General features: G+C 46.8%; 1 protein-coding gene across 1 annotated transcript in view; it reads left to right on the top strand.

Moving 5' to 3' along the window:
• The window catches only part of ARMC9 (armadillo repeat containing 9), a 123,250-nt gene that overhangs the window by 72,484 nt on the left and 26,462 nt on the right, over window positions 1-24,304 (top strand). Inside the window, exons 18-19 of the mRNA XM_074189669.1 lie at window positions 8,290-8,380; window positions 9,428-9,483. Coding sequence (XP_074045770.1) covers window positions 8,290-8,380; window positions 9,428-9,483 — 147 coding nt within the window. The remainder of the gene's footprint in view (window positions 1-8,289; window positions 8,381-9,427; window positions 9,484-24,304) is intronic.

Here is a 24,304-nt window from a genome sequence, read left to right as displayed (position 1 = left end):
ACAATTGCCCTCACTTTGGAGACATGATTTCAGCCCATAAAACATCAGTGAGGATTTGTCAGTCAGTCAGCCCTGTTCTCAGCATTTCCATCACCTGCTCGCTCTGTCTCTCTCTCTCTCTCTCTCTCTCTCTCTCTCTCTCTCGGTTTGTAATGAGCCTGGGCTTTGTGCTCACTCTTTGCAGTTATTTTGGCTTTCTAGTACTTCATAAAGACCTGAGTTCAGATCTGGAATCAGATACTCACTGTGCAGTTCTGTACCAGTCACTACCCTTGCCTGCCTCAGTTTCCTCATCTGTAAAATGAGGATGATGATAATTATATCAACCTCAGGGTTGTAATGAGGATCAAATGAGATTCTATGTTTTTTGGGGTTTTTTAATTGATATTTTATTTTTCTAATTACATGTTATGAAAATTCTTCATCATTCATACCCATGCATATGTGTATTTTTAAGTTACATGATTTCCTTCTACCCTCCTTTCCCACCCTCCTCCCCTCAGTGGCAAACAGACACATTTATTTTGTTTTTAAGATTTTATTTATTTTGAGTTTTACAATTTTCCCCCAATCTTACTTCCTTCCCCCCACCCCCCACAGAAGACAATGTGCCAGTCTTTACATTATTTCCATGGTATACATGGATCCAAATTGAGTGCGATGAGACAGAAATCATATCCTTAAGGAAGAAATATAAAGTATAAGAGATAGCAAGATCAGACAATAAGATATCAGAGTTTTTTTTCCCCTAAAATAAATATTGGAAATAGTCCTTGGTCTTTGTTCAAACTCCACAATTCTTTCTCTGGATACAGATGGTATTCTCTATTGCAGACAGCCCCAAATTGTCCCTGATTGTTGCACTGGTGGAATGAGCAAGTCCATCAAGGTTGATCATCACCCCCATGTTGCTGTTAGGGTATACGGTGTTTTTCTGGTTCTTCTCATCTCAGCATCAGTTCATGCAAATCCCTCCAGGCTTCCCTGAATTCCCATCCCTCCTGGTTTCTAATAGAACAATAGTGTTCCATGACATACCTATACTACAGTTTGCTAAGCCATTCCCCAATTCATGGATATCCCCTCATTTTCTAATTCTTTGCCACCACAAACAGGGCCATTATGAATATTTTTGTACAAGTGATGTTTTTACCCTTTTTATCATCTCTTCAGGCTATAGACCCAGCAGTGGTATTGCTGGATCAAAGGGTATGCTCATTTTTTGTTGCCCTTTGGGCATAGTTCCAGATTGCACTCCAGAAAGGCTGGATGAGTTCACAGCTCTACCAACAATGTAATAGTGTCCCAGATTTCCCACATCCCTTCCAACATTGATCATTATCCATTCTGGTCCTGTTGGCCAGTCTGAGAGGTGTGAGGTGGTAACTCAAAGAAGCTTTAATTTGCATTTCTCTAATAAGTAATGATTTAGAGCAATTTTTCATATAACTATGCATCACTTGGATCTCCTCAGCTATAAATTGCCTTTGCATATCCTTTGACCATTTGTCAATTGGGGAATGGCTTGGCCTTTTTTTGAAAATTTGACTCAGTTATCTGTGTATTTTAGAAATGAGTCCTTTGTCAGAAACACTAATTGTAAAGATTGTTTCCCAGTTCACTATATTTCTTTTGATCTTGGTTACAGTGGTTTAGAAACAGACACATTTATGAACATGTTTACAGGTTACTCATTTCAGTATGAGGAATTAGAAATAAGGGAAAAGGAAGAAAACCATGAGAAAGAAAAAATACATAAGAGAAATTTTTAAAAAGTGAATGTAGAATTCATTCCGATTCTGTAGGTTTTTTCCTTCCTCTGAATAGGGATAGCATTATCCTTAGCCAGTCTCCTAAAGTTGTCCCAGCTCTCTGACCCGCTGAGAGGAGCTGCAATGAGGTTCTATTTGTATACTTTATTTGGCAAACATCAGAGGACCACAGAAATTGTCTTACTCTTCCTGCTATTATTGTACTCTTTTACTTCTCACAATGATCCATTACAAACATAGGATAATGGACTCTTCCATTAGGACATTACATATGCATTCACTGATTCACTGTTGTTAGATACTTAGGTTATTGATGACTTAAGTACAAAGACTGGAGAAGGAAGGAGACAATGAAAAATATGGTTCAAGATCAAGAAACCCAACTGGCAAAGAGTGAGGAAAGCCTCGAACCTATATACAATCCAGAAGAGATAGGGAAGGCTCTCAACAGCCAAGCACCGAGTGGCATCCCAAAAGATGAAATGCACTTATCTTACTGCTGAAAAAGAACCGGTGGCCAAAATTGGAATCATTTAGATCTGTTGTCAAGATCCAGTCAGACCATCAATAAATTAACAGAGCTCAAAATGATGATGGGGAAATGTGTGTGTGGGGGGGTGCTGCTACAAAGATCAGGGTTCCTGGAACTAAAAAACTCACCTCTAGCCCTGGAAAGCTCAAGATTCTTTATTTCACAAGTTGTAGTTCACAGATTAAATTTTTTTCCTGAAGAGACAATAAATTACTTGAGGTCTAGGTGAGAATGCCAGAGGGAAAGAGAGGAAACAGGAATCAGAAGGGATTGGGCCTTGACTTGAGTGAGGGAGTCCAGCCTGGAGGGGAGCTGGACCAAACTTTTAGGGTCTTTGCCCACTTCCTGTGCAGGGAAGTCAGGGTTAAAGCAGGTAGAAGTGGGACCCATCCCCTCTACAGGACTGGGGTCAGGTGCCCACTTTGGAAGAATGGAGGAGGAGTAGAGGGATGAACTGAGGATGCTCTTGGCGAATTTACATTTAACAATGTAGTACATCAAACAATTAAAGAGAATCTGCATCTGATTGGGGTCCTCAGAAAACAACAGCCAGGCACAAATTTTCTTAATATTAAAAAACTAAACATATTTCTTCTTCCACAAAAATAAGGCCCAAGTTAGAAGAAAGAATCAAACTGAGATGTGTTACAAGCAACTGAAAGATCCAAATTGATATTTTAGAAAAACACCATTAAATTAACCTCAAAAAATGGCAACTGAGGGGGCAGCTAGGTGGTGCAGTAGATAGAGCACTGACCCTGGAGTCAGGAGGACCTGAGTTCAAATCCAGCCTCAGATACTTCATAATTACCTAGCCAAGTGGCCTTGGGCAAGCCACTTAACCCCATTGCCTTAGCAAAAAAACAAAATTGGTAACAGGATAAAGGAATAGACATTGATATGTATAGCCCCCAGTGCTTACCATCCTTCCAAAGCTGAGTGATAGAAACCCTGGAAATGGAGAATAAGGGAAGCTTTTGAGTGATGTCTCCTGAAACAGCAAGAAGAGCTTCTAAGAAGCCCACCATGGTCCCCAGACTCGCCAGGTCATCTCAAGAGTGTTTAAGGAATGAGTCAGAAAGAGAGCCACAAGCAGACAAAACCACGTGAGAATCGCCAGCGATTCTTCCCTCCTTGATGAGGCTGCTTCTGTATCTGGACCAGGTTTGCCACCAGAAGCAGGAAAAATGTCTTAAAAAGAAACAAAATGGAGCAAGCTACAAGACCAGCTGCATATAAATGGGACCAATGCTTTTCAAGATGTCCCCAAGGGAGAGGATAGGAAGTGAGGAGGGAATATTTGAACAAAACAGAAATGCAGTGGATATGCATGCAAAGTCTTCACTTGGGGGGGGGGGGTGGAGCGGCTAGGTGGCATAGTGGATAAAGCACCGGCCCTGGAGTCAGGAGTGCCTGGGTTCAAATCTGATCTCAGACACTTAATAATGACCTAGCTGTGTGGCCTTGGGCAAGCCACTTAACCCCATTTGCCTTGAAAAAACAAAAAACAGTCTCACTTGGGCTTGAAAAATCAGCTCCACCTATACAAGGTCCAGGTGTGGATAGAAGGAATTTGTATGACAAAGATCTGGGGGTTTGAGTGGCCTACAGGCTCAGTGGGAGCAGTCAGCAGCAAGACCCTGAAACACTGCTATGGTTACAGTGACAAGGACCAGGCCGGTGAGCATCCTGACATATTTTTTCTTGGCAGGCAGAGCACATTTGTAGGGCTTTGTCAATGTTGGCACACCCTATTTTAGAAGAAAACTGATGAGCTAGAGACTGTCTGGTGGAGGCAGCAGAGAAGGAGAGGCCTCAAGCCTGAAGTAGAGATGCGGGAGGGCAAGGATGGAGACTTCAGGCATCAGAAGGGCCTCCCTCTTTGGCTGCAGAGAGCAGAATGTGACTCGGGTAGAGCCTTGCTAGGGAGCCTTCCTGCGCTGGGCTTTTGAGTGACTGCTGGACCAGAATCCCCCAAGGTGTGGACCAAAGACCACCATGGGTGAGACCGGGCTGCTGTGAGACTCAGGGTTTCGGTCCTGCTGCTGCTACAAGAAGGGGGACCAAACCATCCTCTACCACTGTGGGCTTTCAGAAGAGGCTATCCTGCCTATACACCTGGCTTCTTGACCTTGGGCTCATCCTTCCACCACCTGGGCCACCTCTGGCCCTAGTTCCAGCTCTCTGATCTCTCCTGGCTTCCCAAGATGCCTCTGCCCCATCTCTAACCCTCCTCCACCCAAGATGGGCAAGGAGGCCAGAAGACACAGGGTGCCTTGTGCTGGGCAGGTCTGGGGGTCTCCACCTCCTCTGGAGGCCCCCAGGAGGTTGTCCTCACTGGAAGAAAAGGGAAAGCAGTATTGCCTGGCCATGGGGGGCAGAGCAGACCCAGTTGTTCCTGCACAGACTGGCCCCTGCATCATCAGCAGATTCCCCTGTTATTGTCCAAAAGGGGAAGGGAGAGGCCTTGAGAGGCCTGGTGGCCAAAGCTCCAGGAGCCTGCCCTGGTCGAGGAGCTCTGGGTCTTGAGTTGGTGTTTACCAGAACACACAAGTTCCCCCCGTGAAGGAGGCTGCCTCGGACCGTTCCTCCTCCCACATGATCTCTTTGGCAGACTCAGGTTCATGAAATGGGAGTCAGAGCCCCCAGGAGTGTAGACACTGGACAGTGTAGATGATGATCGGAGGCTGACTCACCCAGGCAAATAAAGAGTCTGTGGAGTTGGTTTCCCTCTGCATCCAAAGGCAACAAATGACATCATGTCTTTGCTGTGCTTGCAAAATGATCACCAGGAAGGCCTATTTATCCCCAATGTACCAATAAGGATGTGGCCCTTCTTGGGGGGGGGGGGGTGAGGGATCTGAGTTGGCCCCTAGGCTGCAAAACCATAGCCAACCCCCAGCACCCCTTATTTAGCAGGTCAAAGCTAAAGAGTTTAAGGAAATGACATGGTAAGAAAAGTGACCCCCAGGCATTTGGTCCATAAATCTGTGGGCATAGGCCCCCATAAATGTGCACAGTATTGGGGGGAATGTAGGGAGAAGCACCACTACTGCTCTCACCTGGTGGGGTTGTCACACTGCTCCCTACTGCTCTCCTCGTGTTCAGAGCCATGGCCTTCTCCCAGACCCCCAGCTCTGCCCAGCCCTGATCTCTTGGAGGCATTGTTGTCTCCAGCTTCTGGATTCACTAAAATCCTCAAGGAGAGGCAGGCTCTCTTCTCTCAAACCTTGGGCCCTTGCTTTGGTCCACTCATTCAGACAAGGCAGGAAAGCCTCCCTTGTCTGGTGCCCTCCAAACCTTTTTCCTTCCTCTGGCCTTTGACGCTCCAAGCCCATCTCCAGGCTTTGGAAAACTTAGTTGTTTCCGTGGCTTTCTCTTTCCCTGCCTCTGTTTGTGCCTCTTGGGCAGACCTGACCTGAGCTCAGGGCTTTAACCTACTGTCTCCAGCTTGTTTCTGTTTTTTAATTTGATGACTATAATTCAATATCATTGGCCCTCCTGTGATCCTGGACACTTTATTTTATAAATGTTCAAGACGTGATTCTGGGAAGGCTCCACCAGCTTTCCATGCCTGCCTGCAGCTCCAGGGGCCTGGGTCACCCAATAGGTGAAGCCTTAACTTGTTTAGGAGGCTCCCTATTTTCATTTGCTGACACCTGAGTTGTAAACAGGCAGTGGTTCAGTAATTACCTAATAGGTCTGGGGCTTCTGGATTTCCCAGGTTTTAAATTCCAGATGAAGGAATGGAGAACAAGGTCCTTATCTCTGCCCTCCAGGCCTCCTTCCTGGCCTCCTTGGAGGCTGGGAGGGTGTTGCCTCTCCATGACCATCTGTATTTACCAGTTCTTTGTGGTTCCAAACCACTTTACATCCATTATCTCCCTCCCTCATTCATATTTAACACTAAAGGCTTACTTGGCCAAAACTAGGCACCTCCCCAGTTGTCCTAGCCCTCTATCTCTATCTTCATTTATTTACAAACTACATATGTAATTCTACATTAGCATGTCATGTGCATTGTAAGATTTATACAAAAGGAGTGGCTAGGTGGCGCAGTGGATAGAGCACCGGCCCTAGAGTCAGGAGGACCTGAGTTCAAATCCAGCCTCAGATACTTAATAATAATCTAGCGGTGTGGCCTTGGGCAAGCCACTTAGTCCCATTGCCTTGCAAAAACTTAAAAAAAAAGACACATTACATCATTTGGGACAACCAAAGCATTTTTTTAAAAAAATTTTTTTTGCTTTATTGTTATTGTTTCTATTGTTTTTAATTTATTGATTTGGTTGATGATTTAGGCTTCAGAAAGTGATGGAAAAATAATAATGCAAATTAATTTTTAAATTGTGCCATGGATATATATTTTCCCCCTAGATAGATATCTGGTTCTTTTTTTTTTTTTTTAAGGTTTTTACAAGGCAATGGGGTTAAGTGGCTTGCCCAAGGCCACACCGCTAGGTAATTATTAAGTGTCTGAGGCTGGATTTGAACTCAGATACTCCTGACTCCAGGACCAGTGCTCTATCCCCTGTACCACCTAGCTGCCCCCTAGATATCTGGTTCTTTAATCATTTCCCAGCTCATCACTGGTTTCATATCTGGTAAATAAGCAATGTCATTGCTGTCAAAACTACACTTTCTGGGGCGGCTAGGTGGCGCAGGGGATAAAGCACCGGCCTTGGAGTCAGGAGTACCTGGGTTCAAATCCGGTCTCAGACACTTAATAATTGCCTAGCGGTGTGGCCTTGGGTAGGCCACTTAGCCCCATTTGTCTTGCAAAAAAAAAACAACCTAAAAAAAAAGTCTTGCTTAATGTTTGATGAAGACCTGGAATAACTGGACTCTTTTCAGTGATACAATGACCCAAGATAACCCCAAAGGACTGATTGATGAAGCAGACTATCCACCTCCAGAGAAAGCGCTGATACTGATTGAACACAGAAATCTTTGTTTTTCACTTTCTCTCATTTTTCCTTTGATTTAAGTCTTGTACAAACTGACTAATATGGAAATGTTTTACATAATTGCCCATGTATGACCTAGATCAGATTGCTTCCTGTCTCAGGGAAAGGGCAGGGATAGGATTTGGAACTCAAAACTTTAAATTAAAAATGTTAAAATATTGGGGGAAAAAATCAAAATGACTTCATACACTTTGGTTCATCGTTAATAATAGTTCCCCAAAATCGTGTTTCAGATAATCATCTTGGTAATTTCAGGGCTTTTTTCTCTGTCCTCTTGTCAGATCTGAGGAGATTATCACTTTTAAAAATCTAGGACTGCTTGCTAATGTTCATGTCATCCTTATCTCCAGTTGGGAAATCTTTACAGGAATCTCTTAAAACCATTTGTCCACTTATGAGGGATAGTTGAGTTAAAAGTAAGTAGTGCTGCCTGTATTTGTGCAGCACAAGTTAGCTCCCAAACCCCCAGTGCAGCCAGGACATCAGTAATAGCTATGCCTCCCCACTGCCTCTCAGGATACCTGAAAGCAGCAGCACCCTGCCTAGGACCAGCCAAGAACCAGGGCACATCAGGGTTCCAAGAGAAAGACCCTCAAAGGTCCCATCTTCTCTAAAACTGTAATCCTACAATGATTCTGGGACCTGGGAAAGGGAGAGTGATATTCTAAGAAGGTGGTGATGAGACGTAGACCAGGGTGGTGACAATGAAAATAGAAAGGATGAGAGGAGTTGAGAAATTTTTAAGAACTTACAATTAGAGTCGGAAAGCATGCAGTTCATTTTACAGATGAGAAAACAAAGGTCCAAGGGGTTTAAATGAAGGCCTGAGCTCAGGGTTATGGTTTAAACTAAAAATTGATTTTTTTTTTCACATATGAGTTATTGAGGGGACTTAGAACATGGTCGAAAGGTTTCCTTGGTAGTTTTTCCCAACCAAATAATTTTGAGAGATGTACAGACTGTACTGAAGAGCCAAGGAAGCCAAAATGGTTACCATTCTTTTCTCCATTATATCCAGGGAATGGAAGAAATCCTTCGGTGTTTCATCAAGGAAGGCAATGCTGAAATGATCCGCCAGATTGAATTTATTATCAAGCAACTTAATTCAGGTCAGAAGAAACTGCAGCTTGCCCCAGCACACTTTTCCTTGTGCTATAAAGATCTTTAGCCTCCTCTGTGGCTTAAAAGACAGGCCAGCTGCGTGGGTCATGGAAGATTGCTTATTCAATTTGCAGTTTTCCTACGATTTGTTTAGCGAACTCTTAACATCTTAGAAAGATTTCAAAGAGCAAAGTAAAATAGAACATTAAAGCTACCCTCTGGGAACCAGCTGTTTGACCCCAGGAAACAGATGTGTGGTATTGAATGGTATGTCATCAAGGCCTTTGCGTGAGTCAGCCTGTGCCCATCTAGTTCCATCCAACCCAGAGACTGAATGCTCCAGAGTAAATGCAGACGTGTTAGGCCATGACTCCATGGGGATGATTTGGGGGGAGGCTTTGGCTGGGGTCCAAGGCACCAGTCCTCACTTCTTTACTCAAGAAACACCTCCTTTTAGAAAGAGAAATGTTTCCAGAGGGCGTGTTGGACCCTTTGCTGGGGACAAAGACCCAGGCACCCTTTCTTCCATGCTGCTCTTTTGGCATTTGACATCTTAGTGAACTCTTGACTAACTGGGCTGGGGCGTCACTGCTTCAGCTGTCTTCCTCCCTGGCCAGTTGTCCCTTCCCTTCTGCTCCCCACTGGCCCTGTCTTCTGCTCCACCTCTCCACTTCTCCATCCCTACTTTCAACTTTTCTCCCTTTGCCCCTCCTGCCCCACCACTCAATCTACTGTGAATATCCCTGGTCCCTCTTGCTCTCTTCCCTTGAGGTCTTTATTCCATCACTACCTTTATTCTTCCTTGGCAAAGCCATAAATGAACCATTCCCTGTTGTAATGAATGGGGACATTGTGGCTCTTTTCACATGCTGTTGAAAGCGGTTACTTCTTATAAAAAAAGATTCTGCTTCATTCTGCCAATCTGAAGGAGCAGCAGGCAGTGCCACGGGCAAGGCTGGCTGGCTTCCAAAGGTGTTGAAGGGTGCCCAGAGAAGTGCTTGTGGGGAGGGCAGTCTCTGCTCCCATCACTTTTTGACTTTGTTTTTGCTTTGTAGAAGACCCACCAGACATGATTCTCGAGTCTGATGATGAAGAGGAGGAAGATGATGAAGTAAGTTGTCAGAACTTTGACTTAAGATAGCATGGCCTGAGTTTTATTTCCCGAGAAAGTTGACCTGAAAGTAGAGAACAGGGGTCCCAAAAGATCTCCCCAAGTTAGACAAATGTGAAGAAGTGACAGCAAAAAGACTACTGAATTCTGCTCCAAGGTTAGAACAGTTCTCTTTTGCATATAGGCTGTGAAAGAGATATGAGGGTTTCAGTGAAGCATAAATTTAATAATATGAAATTTTATCTAGGTGACGTGGCCATCAATGGCCCTCACTGGTTCCTCAAGTGTATCAAGAGAATGTCTTAGAATGAGCATTAGCCCTGGTCAGACCCCATATGAAATAGATGCCATGTTTTAGGAAGGTCATGAATAAAGTGGACTATGTCTAGGGGAGTGGACTATATGGGAGGTGGGGGTGAGAGAGGGAGGGCTAGAGGGTGGCTCTAAGGTTATGAGTCTGGGTCGTGAGCTAATTCCTGTCTTGTAACAAATGGGAGGAGAGTGGATCACGTGCATAAAATTGGGAGGGACAGCAGGGCCCACTTGAACCCCATATTGGGAGAGTTGTCCGATGATTGGGGGAACTTTGTCATAGAGCGATGAGTTCTCAGACGCTGGGAGCGTTGGCCATTAACATTGGGTGGAGAGGTTATTTCAAGGTATCTTCACAGGATCCCCAGGATCCTCTAGTCTACCCCATGTTCCAAAAGTCTCCCTGCTAAAGTGTCCCCAAGAAGTGGTCCTTCAGTGTCCCTCATTGGAGACTGTGATTCCTAACATAGATTTCTTTGTGCTGTCTTTTTTTTCTGGCTTCCTAGAGACCAGCTACCTGGTTCATTAGCCCTCAGGTTCTCTTTATTTTCATTGTCTTTGTCCCTGTAGGCCTAGAGGGTCTTTCCTATTCCCCACTGTATGAAATATTAAAGCCCCTACTGTGTGTAGAGCCTAGATGAGACTCTGGTGAAGAGGCAAAGGCAATATTTTTTTTTTCTAAAATGTGTCTTTGGTGGGGGATGTGGTCCACAAATGGGCAGAATGTATAAGAGAGGTGTGAGCAGAGGGAGGAAGAGTCTTGCCTGAAGGTAGGCCTCAGGGATGTCTTCCCCCAGGAAGGGACACTGGAATTGACTTCTAAAAGCTGGGTAGTAAGGGGAAATGCCAAGCATAAGGCACAGTTGTGACTGGGGGGAAAGAGGTTGGAAAATGTGGGTTGTTTGTGGATCATGGGGAGGATAACTAGTGAGCCTTGGGCTTCTACAGTAGATGAGAAGAGTATAACCCAGGGATGGAAGAGTTGGCCACCTAGCCCAAAGGCAGAGATGGCTTGGAGCCAGGTGTGAAGAGTTTGACACGCCCAGTGGGATTCGGGGGGTGTGGAACAGAGGCCTGTAGGATGGGGTGACTTGTTCTGAATCTTTGCTACTCTGGTCATATAGGAAGGATGGATTCACCTCCTGGCCAGGAACTTGGAAAAACAGCGAGAGAGCTGGTGTGGCCTAGTGACACAGAGATGTCACAGAAATGGGGCTGAGCAGCCCCAGTTATAGCAAACCCAGGGAGTGACTGCCCAGGGATGTGGCCTGAAGCAGGACCAGCTGCAACGAGGGGCCTGAACCCTGGCTTCTGGGAGTAATCTTGGGGAGCCATTTTCTCATTTATTCATGTATCCTACGTGGTCTGAGAGCCTGCCAGGGCCAGGCGGTATGTTAAGTGAGAGAGACAAAGACAAAGTTTAAAAAGTCTCATCCTCCTGAGAAGAGTAAATCTGGGATTTTATTCTCTTAATAAATGTTTGTTGACTCAATGATGAATTCATTGATGTTAGGAACTCTCTCTTATCTAAGAAAACGGGGAATCAGCCTGCCCTACCCCTTGAGGACTATTAGAGCTGCCTAGGAGGCTAAGGGACCCCTCGAGGAGTCCCTGACCTGAGGCTGCTCTATTCCCTAGGCTGCTGCCTCTCTCAGATAGGTGCATACATGTAACTCAGGGAGAGAAATGATTCCACAACTTGATCTAGGAATCCCCTGCCAAAAAAAATGTTCACTGGAGCTGAGGAAGCTGAAGAGATCACCCAAGGAGAGAATATAGAGGGGAAAAAAGAGGAGAGCCCAGGATAGAGCCTTGGGAGAGAATCAACTGTTAGTGGGTATGACCGACTAGAGCAAGGCCAGCAAAGGAGGCTGGGAAGAAGGAGCAACAGGGCAGAGGAATTGTTTCTCACAAATGAAGGAAAAACAAAGCCTGGAAGATTTTGAGCATGAGAGGAGTTAACAGATGAGGCGAGTGGCCTGGAGAAAGTTTTTGCTCCTGCACTAACCACACCCTTAGGAGACAAGCCAGTCCTGGCCTCTCTTCCCGTTTCAACCACATCTCCTTTCCACGTGCCCATTCACTTTGTCTCTGGCCAGGCTCCAGCCACAAGGGCACCTGGGTGGGATCAGTCACTTCAGTGGCCAGGTGTGCCCCCCCCTTCCCCAGCCCAGTTGGCTTTTCCAGCCCAAAGCCCCTTTGTCTTCCTGCTTCCAAGCTCCCGGCTCCCTCTTGGCCCATCTTCAGAGATCCAGTCTGCTTTCTCTCAGGAGCTACACCTTTCCTTCTGGAGCTTTCTGAACTCAGCCTGGACCCCCCAGCTGCCTTCACAAGATGCTCCTCCCAAAGCTCCTTAACTCTATTTTCCATGTCCATTGAAATGGAAGTTCTACTGGGAAGTGGCTTGAGCTGTTTTCATTTCCCCATGTCAGTCAGTTGCTTTAGCCTTCTGCTGAGCACTGGGGTGCCTAGTGGAAGGAGCTTCTGGCATGAAGAACTCACTCCCCCAATGCAGATTGTCACCTACTCCAGAGTCCTGAGAGATACCCGTGATACCCCCGAAGTCAGATGACTTGCCCAGAGTCGCCCAGGCAGTGCTGTGTATGACTGAGATAGAATTTGAACTCCATCTTCCTTACTCTAAGGCCAGCTCGATCTACTCTGTGTCATGCTTCCTGTATACAAAATCTGTATCTAGAATAGGGAAGGTGGGGGCAGCTAGGTGCAGTGGATAGAACATCAGCCCTGGAGTCAGGAGTTCCTGGGTTCAAATCCAGCCTCAGACACTTCATAATTGCCTAGCTGTGTGGCCTTGGGCAAGCCACTTAACCCCACTGCCTTAATAATAAAAAAAAAAATTGAAGTGTCTTAATAGGGGAGAAGGAAGAGAAGCATTAGGTGCTGGGGTGGGGGTGGGGGTCAGGAAAAGGCTCACCTAGAAGTTGCCCCTTGAGCTGAGGGAGGGCCCGCCAGTCATGGGGGCAGCCTGGGCTGGGGCAGGAGAGGGCATGTGATGAGCAGCTAGAGGGACAGTTTGGCTCCCCTGGGACTATGGGAAGGGGAGCCTTGAGGAAGGGATTCCCACAGCAAAGATCTGAGGCATGGCAGGGATGACGGCTCAGATACCTGGAGGAGCTAGGTCGATCTTGAGCTAGAGGGGGAGAAGGCCGTGTTGAGGAGACCCCTTGCAAGGCTCCTGCGGGGATCCAGGCCAGAAGGGATGGGGCCTGGGCTGGACTGGGGGCTGGGTGAGCAAAGATGTTCCAGAGCTTCTTGGAGCTGAGAGGAAATTGTGTGAATTGGTCAAGCTTTCTGGAGCTTGGGAGTCATTAGGGCTGGTGACAACAGTGGGTGTATAGCTGGTCATTCACCCAGTGACTTAGGAACATGGGGGGGAGAAAGCCAAACTCCTGGAGCTCAAGAACACTTTCTGGGATTTGAGGAAAAGAGCTTTTTCCAAGCTCATTCTCCATGGCTAGATTAGGAGATTCCAGGATCCAGGAGACACATGGGTTTGATGTCAGGGCAACAGAGTCAGTGCTCAGTTGTGTCCCTGGCTCAGGATGTTCCTAGGCCCAGGGAAGGGAACCAGCTGGCAAAAGGAGGGTGCTCTCTGAAATCATTCATCCAAAGAAGGGCCTGGAAGACCAAGCTCACAAAACGGCCAGGCCAGCAGTGGGATGGATCCTAGCAGAAGGAGAGGGAGCTGGGAGTTTGACTTGGCCAGGAAGAAGGACCCCAGCAAGCCAGACCAGGTAGCTCAGACTAAGAAGGACTTAGGAAGCTGGGCTAGGTGAGTGATGAGTCATAGGTCCAGGGCCCAGGCAGAGGGTCTGGAAAGATAGTGAGGAACAGCAGCAATATGGAGCTTGGTGCTAAGCCAAGGATGTCCTAAGTCAGGTTCCTCTTTTTCACCTGGGACCAAGAGTCCAAAGACTCAGAGTTTGGCCCGGCCAGCACTCACTGAGGCACACCTCCCTGGAGTACTGCCAGGGGGCTTCTCCCAGCCAGACGGCTGAGAGCCCTCTTCACACACAGCACCCAGGATCCTCTGGCCCGGCCCAGGCTGCCTTTTTCCAGGAGTTGGTCATTCCTTGCAAGGTCCCGGGAAATCTGCCAAGGCCTCCAGACTGTCAGTAAAGACATCAGTCTCCAGTCAGGGCCGATGTTCTCCAGCTCCTCCTTGGGCTGTAGCATTTACTGTCTGTGGGAGGTCTCAGAATTGGCCCATTGGGCTGACTCAGAGCCACTGCCTCCTTTTCCATTCCTGTTTCTATGGAAATAGACATCACCCCAAACAAGGGGAGGGCTTGAAGGGCTCATGGTTCCTGAGGTGTTTGCAAACCTTGTTTGTGCCAGGTCCATTTCTATGGAAACAGAGGCAGAAAAGGAGAGGCCTAGGCCGGATGGTACAGTTAACTGTGGGAATGAAAAACAAAGCAGACATCCATGAATCCATTTCTTCCATTGGTAGAGCAGGAGGCGGAGGAGCACATTTAAAATATGAATGCTCAAATTGAGACCCATCCAGTTCCTGCTCCTTAGATTTCTATGTGCTGCAGATACCATTTCATTTGAAAAAAATGACCATTTGTCTGCTGTTCTACTTTCTTAACATCTTCTGGGATTTCAAGATGAAGGTGTTGCCACTTGTGGTAAGCCAGAGGAAAAAAAATCCATGGGTGCCATTGCTGCACTCCCAAGAATCTCAACTCCTGTGGACATTTGACCATCTCATTCATAGGGAGGAATCAGGTGACCACAGTGCTATGGCACAGTATGCCAGGGACACTGGGGAGTCTCACCCTTCATAAACAAACAAGAGGGGTGGCTAGGTGGCGCAGTGGATAGAGCACCGGCCTTGGAGTCAGGAGTACCTGGGTTCAAATCCGATGACCTCAGACACTTAATAATGTGGCCTTGGGCAAGCCACTTAACCCCATTTGCCTTGCAAAATCTAAAAAAAAAACAAAACAAAACCCAAGAACCCGGCCTTGGTTTCCTCCTCTGGGGGCTCTGGCTCAGAGCTGTGGCCTAGATGCTTTAACCTTGTTTCTTCAATAGGTGAGAATTGCCCAGATTGAACAGAGAAGCTAGTTTTTTCTTTTGGGGGGGGGGCTACAATCATCCGTGTACTTGTGTCTAATGGAGAATTACTAACTAAACCTTTCTTCATTGCGACACTGAGGAACTCACTGTTCACAGGCCAAATACAGATGTTCCTAGCTCTCTTTCTCACAAATGGCTATGAAGCCACATCCCCACTAATTCTCATTTAAACCTCTGTTCTGTCATCCAGAGCAGTGATGTCAGACATGGGACCCCTAGGCCACTTGTGTCTCATAACTCTCCTGACTATGTGGCCTGAATCAGTTTAAAATATAATTGGAAGACCTTTAATAAAGTTAATAAATACAATACAACATAGGTGACATTGAATCTTAAAACTAAGTCAGTATGTGGCCCATAAGGATCTTTTTTTTAAATTTTATTTATTTAATGTAATGGGGTTAAGTGACTTGCCCAAGGCCACACAGGCAATTATTAAATGTCTGAGGCCTTATTTGAACTCAGGTCCTCCTGACGCCACTGCTCTATGCACTGTGCCACCTAGCTGCCCCAGGATCGGTTTTCTGTCTGAATTTGCCACCCTGGTCTGGAATACCAGCTCCCCCTTTGCTTTTTGTCATCTGTTGGTTTGGAAAGTATGCCTTTGTGACTTTATTCAAGTCACTAGGGAAATGCTGGTTAAGTCTCAGGTCCAAAGAGGGACACATTCCCCCAATAGGGATTAAACCATAAGCCAATACCTCCTGGATACAGCTGTGGATCTGGGCCCAAATCTGTCCACCACATATTCTCTCCTTGGCTATTTTGAGTGATTTTACGTGGCATCAGAGGAAGAGAGAGGACTGATCTAGGCATCACTTTGGGCCTCACCTCCAGGTCCTGCTTTCTGTTTGACCAGGAGGTGAGTCACTCACCTGGCCCCCGTGTCAGTTTGTTCAATAGAAGATGAAGATGATGGTAACTAACACCTGATGAAAGACTCACATCAGATACGACATTTAGGAGTGCTTTCCAATCCTTAGACTGCTCTATAAACATCAGTCCTCCTCCTTATTGGTGAATGCCAGCCTGAAATCAAAAAGCATCATGTCCGTGGCAGTACTGGCACCTAATCACTCTCTCAAAAGACATTGAACTAAGTCCCCCAGGACAATTTCTTAAGAAATGCATTCTGATTTCCATTAAGCACCAGTGTCTTCCCTAAGCCGGCACAAGGCCTGTCTTTCAGCCTCTTCTAGATCACTCTCTGGTGACCAGCATGTATTAGTAAGGGTCCTTGCCCAGTGCTGAGGAGACTGAGGAAGGCGAGGATCCAGGGAGCCCACAGTGAACAACTGATTCTCTCCCCATTCTTGGAAGATTGGGATGTCCAGTCATCTGCTGTACCACCATTGTCTAGTATTTCTCAAAGGTTATCGAGATTGGTTCCATGACCATCTCGACATCTCTCTTCAGTCTTCTCATAGAAGGTTCATCCACCCTCATAGACTTGAACTTCATCCGTGCTACTGTTGCTCTTGATGCATTCACAGGCACCTAGAGGAGGGCCAAAGATCCTCAAGGTCAGATTGTGTCATGGAAGTTTGGTTAAAGGAAGTAGGATTGGAGGAGCCATGGCATCTATTGCCAGGTATCTGAAGGGTTGTCCCATGGAAGAGGGGCTTGATTTTCCTCTAGCTGTCCCAGCAACTAAAGGGCAAAGGTGCAAAGAGGTCACTCTTTGCTTCTGACATAAGGGAAAATGTCTCAGAAATTAGGACTGACCAATCTGGAATGAAGCACCTTGAGTAGGAAGGGTCGCCCTTTATTTGCTTAGGTTTGCTTGGGGAACAGGGGATGCTGAGTATGGTTGAATTGGACTGTTAACCCCTGAGGTCCTTTCCAGCAGCAAGATTCTGTGACTGTCCCTGCTCTGGCCTCACACCCTACATCCCTCTTTACTCTATGTCTTAAGTTCAAGGATGGAACATGGCCCAATCCCCTTCTAGAAAATGGAACAGTAATAGAAGCATACTGAGTTTGGACTTGGGCCAGAAGCTGGTTCTGCTCATTATGTTCTTGTCATTGGACAGGTCATTTAACCTGTCTGGGCCTTGTTTCCTCATCTATTGAATGATGGTTTGGGAGTCAGTGTCTTCCCAAGTCTCTTCCAGATCCAGATCTTAACACTGCACAATGTTTGTTGGGTCATGTGGGGTGATGTTGGGTCAAGTCATCTATGCTCACCCTGATGTACCACAAACATCCATTGGTCGACCCCAACCTTTTGCCAAAAGCATGGTGAGCAAAACCCTTTCTCTCTCTCTTCTCTGCCAGCCTCTCCCTATTGATGAAATGACACTGTTGAGTCTCTTGACTGGTGAGTTTGGGCAGTGAGTTTGACTCTGAAGTTTTTTGGAAGACAAGGCAAAAAAGAAAACAGGATCTTGTTTGTTTTGTATTGAGAGGAAACTGCACAAATCCATCTGGGTCGACATCGTTCTTTTTCCTAGGCCAGGCCTCAGCTGGGAGAGGACAGGCAGGCTGCTGGGTAGGGGGGGATCGGAACCATCAGTAAAGAAGAGATGACCAACAGAAGAAGACACTGCACTGCAGGCTGAGGAGACAGCAAGACAGACAGACTGACAGAAAAATGAAGCTTTTATAAACCCTTCCCTGGGCCCCAGACTGGAGCTGTAAATTCAGGAAAAGGTCCCAAGTTCCTCTCAAGTTAAAATCCTAACAAGGGAAAGCCCAGCAAAATGGGGGCTGGATAATGAAAATTGAGGCTAGGCCGATAGGGAAGGGGAGCAACCCAGAGAGTTGACTTGTGACGAATATGAGCAGAGCTGGGGCCTCTCATGAAATGGGGCTCCCAGCCAGGAGAGGAGGCAGGGAGCAGACCAGAGGGGGCATTACAAGGTGATCCAGGCCCCCCAGTACAAAGAGTGAATTGGGAAGGGAAGGAAAAGATCACTGCTTCTGGATTTCATCCACCTCTTCTAACTAAGCAGGTCTCCTCACCCTCTGGGCCTCAGTGGTTTCATCTGTAAAATGGGAGTAAGAAGAGTAACCCCTTTACAAGGCTCTTTGGACCTGATGAGATTAGATGATGGACATGTCGTGTGGTTTGCCTCCCTTAAAGCCCCATCCCAGTGTTGGCTGCTCATCTTTTTTCACTCTTCTTTGTAAAATGAGGGGGTTGGGCTCCATGAAGTGTCTTAGGGCTTTCAATTCTAAATCTTCAGTCCTATGCAAGCAAGTCCAGGGACTGATGAGGCAGCAGGAAGGAGGGCCCTAGGGCTAGAGGCTTAGGGAACAGAATGGTGTCGATCCATTAGACAGGTAGATGGACTGTGTATCTGCCCAGTGCAGGGAAGGTGAGGACAAGCCAAGGACAGTGACCTGGCTGGAATGTGAAGTCCAGAATGCTGGGGTGGGGGAGGTGGGTAGAATCCAGGTGCATACTTGCCTTCCTACAGCAGGGGTGGGGAACCCTTTTTTCTGCCAGGGGCCATTTGGATATCTATAACATCGTTCACAAGCTATATTTGGTCAAACATTAAATTCATTTGCCTCTAAAAAGCTCTTGGTTTTATTTTGAATTTCAAGTCCCCACCTGTGGTTGCCTTGGCAACGCCAAACCAATATGGCCTTCCAGTCAGAGGTTCCCTGCCCCTCTCCTAGAGTTTGGGATAGATGTTCACAGGTGTGGCTATCACGCACAGCAACCAGACCGTTATAGAAACCATTCATGGAAAATAATCCCAACTTGGGATACTGTTCTTAAGTCTACAAGGCAACAAATGTTTGGTAGAAACCTCAGATTAGATAGCAAGGGCTGCCCAGTAGCCACAGACTGGGGCACCAGTCTGAGTACATAGTGATTCAGAACTGAAAAGCAAACAGTTCCCAGTTTGTCTTGACTCTGCATCTGTAACATGGACTCCTCCTGAGGTTTTATTAGATTCTTGTCTTAGAAATTAGTGGCCCCGCCCTGGCACCGGCCCAAAGGCAGGACATTGTTCCCTTTGCCATCAGCCTATATGGCTCCTCATCAGGTCCTGATGGACCCTGTCTCTTCCTGGGTGGTAGCCAGTTATAGCAGGCTGAATTCCCCATTAATTTGGGTGTCTCTCATTCAAATCCAGGGGCTGGGACTTCCCTTTCTCTGTATCCCTGGTGTCTGGCACAGGAGTTCATTGACCAAGTTGGTATCGACTTGACTTATAGGTGCCACTTTTATTAAAGGCAACAACATACTCTGAATTTGGAGTCATCATTGACCTTGAATCTTGACTCATTCTTCCTCTCTGCAATTTGTGCCTTGTTTTCATCATCTGTAACATGAAGGGACCAGACTCAGTTGCCTATGATGTCCCTTCTTATAGGTCTTAAGACTATAAGGCTGTGATGACCCTGGACCCACCTGTCCCAAGCAGAGGGAAGCATGGAAGAGAGTGATCAGGGCAGAGGGCAGAAGGCTGACAGAGTTCTAACTGGTTACACTGCAAGCCTGGATCCATAGAACTGGCTTCTGCTCCTTTTGGATCCTGATCCTCCATCTCTTCAAGTCTTGTTTTGGGGGTCAACTTGACCCCATTATTAAGTGTGTGAGTCCAGATTTGAACTCAGATCCTCCTGACTCCAGGGTCGGTACTCTATCTGCTATGCCACCTAGCTGCCCCCTAGCATTGAGGTTCTCAGATTATTCTCATTTGAGCTAAGGACAAGAATTAGCCCCTGAGCAGAGCAGGTCTGAGCTCCCAGTGTTTATGTGAAGAAATGTTTGAGGGCGTCTGTTGTCTGTTCCTGACTGAGGCTGGCATAGGAAAACTGGGTGGCCAGGAAAGTTCTTCAACACAAGGCAGAGTAGCCAGAATGGCAGTGACCCTGAGAACTGAGGAGAGGGGTTTCCTCCAAGGATTCCAAGGATTAGCCACTTCAGTGAAGGGGATAGTAGGTTACAGAGTAGAGAGAACATTGATTCAGATCCTTACCAGCTATGTGATCCTGGGCGAGTCACCATTATGCCTGCCTCGGTTTCTTCCTCTGAAGGAATGGAGCTATGTGGAGATAATAATAGCACTGACCTCCTAGAGCTGTTGTAAGGATCAATAGCCCTCAAATGAATGAGGCAACACTTGGAAGGGCCCTGTCCTCTTTCAAGAACCTTATACAAGGTGGGTGACAATAAGGATGATGGTGATAGTAATGGTGACTATCACTTCTTTGGGCAGGGCACAAGTGATGGTTTACTGCTGCTCACCAAAGGGACTTGGGCTGGGCCTTCCAGTCAAATCAGAAAGTTTTTCAGAACACTCTGGAAAAACTGTGATCCTGGGATAGAATGCCTGATATTGTGCTCATTAAGAGAGATGGAATACAGGGCATATCTCTGGGACCTCTTGGACTGAGAGGTTAAAGCCTATGGAGGATGGAATGGGGCTCTACGCTCTGCGTTCTAGCCTTGCACCTTTCTGGTTGGTTCGCTGGCCCCCACGGCTAGAGCACCATTTTCTCCAACCTCCTCCCAAGAGCAGGGGACTTTGGGACATGAGCCAGCTGCCCATTCCCAAGTCTCCTGGAGCCCAGTCAGTGCTGGATTGGGTCCATGCTTTAATCCTGAAGATCATTCATTCTGATGGATAAAATGTTGTCAAAATAGACACAAAGAGTTTTCTCTCTGTTAACATCATCAGGTTTCATTATCATCATAAAGAACATTTTTCATGAGCCATTCTAAAGTTTTTCAATACTCAGTGTTCTATTGCCTCTTCTTTGAAGTAGAGTCCACCAAGGCAAAGTGTAGTGGAGCATTGATGTCATCTAGATAATTCTAGTTAAAAAAGACTTTTTAGTTAAGAGAGGACCGTGGCAACTGTGGCTTGTTTATATTTGTAGCTCCTAGAACATGTAGCAATTGAATGATATATGTTAAATGACTACATGAAGGTAATACTGTTCAGGCCAGCCATCTTTGTCAGGACTCTGCCAAGTGGGAGCTTGTCTTTCTTGGCCCAGTTGGTTCACGTTCCACCAACAAACTAAAGAAATAGAAGGATTTCTATAGAGTTGTCTTGTTCACTGACTGGGCTTATGTTTGAAAAGTAGAATTGAAAGGAAACCAGAATGACTCAAAAGCAGTTAGTCCTAAGCAGCTACAAACTGGTTTCCATTCCCAAAGGGAATGGCCTTCTATGCTTTCAGCTCATGGCATGAGACACAATGAGAGGAAGCATTCCGTCCTCAGCCCAAGTATGGAATCCATCTCAGTCCTACAGACCCCTTGTCCAGGTTCACGGAGGTCAGTCTGGGGCAGGGAGCCACCAGGGTGGGGCTGGTCACTCAGGGACAGCTCTGGTTTTAAGGCTCCTCCTAACTCTGGAGATAAGCAGCTCTCTAAGCTGGTCACTACCAGGGTCAAGTCAGTCTTGGAAGTCTCTTTATTTGAGATTTACCTTTTCTGACCTCTAGGAACCACCCACACCCATTGATCCAGACCCATATTGTACTCCAAATGGATAATGAGCAGGGCCCAGAATTGAGGAGGAGAAAGAGACTAGATTCGAATGGGTTTAGCAATTGCCCCAAACTAAACTTTCTTGCTGACTTTCTCCTCCTACTATTTGATTGTGAGTCATGATAGTGAAAGAATTGTTTCTATGGCCAAGAGCCGGTAGGTAGAAGGAAGATGGGCCGTGGTACCAATTTGGGGACAAAGTAAAGGGAAAGGTGTGCGAAAGGCCAGCTCTGTGATGGGAGAAGAGGAGAATTGACCACATCGTGAGATTGAGGGGTGGCAACCTCAGTGGGATCTTCCTTGGCACATTCAGGATCCAGAGGAAGACCTTGATGTCATGAGACCTGGCATTCCAGTCCGGGCAGGATTTGTGGCAAAACACAGACAAGAATCATAAAGGAGGAGAGGGCTTGCTATATCTTGGTGGAAGTCCTTACACTGATGAATCACTCAAAAGTGCCAAACTTCAGGAGGGGCTGCCTGGTTCTGTGGAGCAAGACCAAGGTGGCCCAGTGACCAGTGTCTCCACAGCTACTCTCACCTGATGTGTTGAGAGCACAGATTCGCCAGGTCTGTTCATCTGTCCACAAGTGTTTCTTAAGCATCTCCTATGTGTCCGATGTTCTGGGTGAATGAAACAGTCCCTCCCTTCAAGGGAAAACAATCTCTACAATATAAAGACAAAGTACAAGAGAATTGGTGATGGGGAAGAATGAGGAGCCATTTGCAACTGTAGGATCAGCAAAGAGGAAGAGGGAACACCTGAGCCGAGCTTGAAAGGGACAGAGGTGGGGACCAGAGGGCAGACCTGGAAAATTGAATGTTCCAAAGCCACAGCAAGAAAGCTGGTATGGCTGGACCAAAGAGTGAGGAAAGAGGACAATCTGCAGTAGGCCCGCACAGGGGGGCTGGATCACAAGGGATATTAAAGGTCAAACAGACACAATTGGGTTGTAACCAAGAGACAATGGGAGTCCCTGAAGCCTTTGGAGCCACCTTTGGTTGGCATGATCAGAACTGTGCCTCAGGAATGTCACTTGGCAGATGTGTGAAGGGTGGATTAGAGAAGGGAGACCATTTAGGTTGTCCCAGTGAGAGGTCATGAAGGAGGGGAGGCACTTCTAGACTACCCAGCTCCTTCCAAATGGAAGTACACCACAACATGGGAAGGATGCTCAGCAGGATGCAGCTCTGGTTCCGACAGTCTTCTGCATCTCCAGGGGGAAGATGGATCAGTAGGCATGCCCCATCAGATGGCAGTGACAATGGCAATGTGCACAACAGTGGAAACTCCAGGAAGTTGGGCCTTGCGGGCCGACCCTTTCATTCTCTCAGTGACTGGGAAACCACATCAGCAGCTTGAACCTTTACCCCATGAACCAGTCAGGGCTGAGGAACAGCTTCTTCCTTCTAGCCTAGCCCTTGGAGTGGGGTTTTGGGACCCTCAAGCTTTCTGCACTGAAGCCAAGCCAACCAGCTTCCTGGACCTTTTATACAATACTTCATCTCCCACCTCCTTGAATTTGCCTAGCCTGTCTTAGGACTGTTCTCTCTCCCAAGCTCTGTCTCTTGGAATTTTGACAGCCTTCCTTCAAAGCTCAGTTCCTGCACCCTAGCAGTTAGCCTCCTCCACTCCCTGCCCTCAGACTTTGTATTTACTGGGTATATACCTTATCTGTATACAGGTTGTAGCTACACCCATCCCCGCCTCCCAAAATAGAATGCAAAGCCCTCCTCTGGGACACAGATGACAGTTGTCTCTTACCAAGGAGCTTTGGTAGGTCTGAAGTAACTGCCTCTTAGCAGGCAGGCATCACCCAAAGCTCCTCCACTTTTGTGACTTTGTTCCTTATCTGCAGAGAAGGGGGAATGGGCAGCTTTCTCTGGGAGTCCAAGCTAGGCAGAAGAAGGTACCTCTGGTCCCCATTACTCCTATCTTCCCTCCCCTGTCTTGGATCCTGGCCACCAGAGGACCTGCCTGAATTGGGCTTTCAAAGCACTTCTCCATCTGTTGCTCACCACTTTTCTGTAGCAGTCCTGTCAAGAAGCTGGAGGCCCTCCTCACATCTCACCTGGACTATTGGAAGACCCACCCAGAGAGCATCCTGACCTCCAGCCTCTCCTATCTCCAGTCCATCCTCAGGAAACCCCGCTGGCTCTTTCTGTCTGGGATCAAATTCAGACTCTTCTAGGTGGTGTTTAAAACTGCCTTCCCTTTTCAGAATCTGGCCAAATTGTGGTCTCTCAATCAAGAAGGTCCTCCTCCTCCTCCTCCTCCAATCCCTTATTTCCTCCAAATGCCAGCCTTCCAGGAAGGATCCCCTCCAGACACATCATTTGTACCAGTTGTATATGGACTAGATTCATTCATTGAGGGCAGGGAGGACTTTGCTTTTGTCTTGGTATCTGTAGTGCCCTCCACTACCAGTCATTCCTGTTCTGTCTAATGCTTTTTGACCTCATTGAGGGTTTTCTTGGTAAAAATACTGGGATGTTGGCCCTTTCCTTCACCATTATGTCATTATTTTACAAATGAGGAAACAGACTAATGGAGGTGCCTGACTCCTCACTGAGCACATAGCAGGCACTGATGAATTGATGTATGGATGTTGTAGGGGGGACATTGCCTTGGGAAGGGCCTACTGGGTCTTAGCTTTGATACAGGTGTCCCAAGTCATTAGAACGCACTGGGACTTTAGCTGTTGAGTTTGGTGGCAAAGTGGTTTGGCACCTTTTTCTGGAAGGGGCTGCCCCAGCCTTCAGATCCTGCCCTTATCCTACGTTCTCTTCAAACAAACTTTTTCTTCTGGATTCCATCTTGGTCATAGACCAGTGGGTACAATGTCCTTGATCTCTGATGGCCTACATGTGCAGTAAAGACTCTTCTTTGAGCTCCTGAAGTTTTCTCTTGGGCTTCAGGCCTTGTGCTTACTTCAA

This window comes from Macrotis lagotis, chromosome 5 (assembly GCF_037893015.1).
Source record: "Macrotis lagotis isolate mMagLag1 chromosome 5, bilby.v1.9.chrom.fasta, whole genome shotgun sequence".
Classification (NCBI taxonomy): Eukaryota; Metazoa; Chordata; class Mammalia; order Peramelemorphia; family Peramelidae; genus Macrotis; species Macrotis lagotis.
This window is presented reverse-complemented; position numbering and strand designations above follow the sequence as displayed.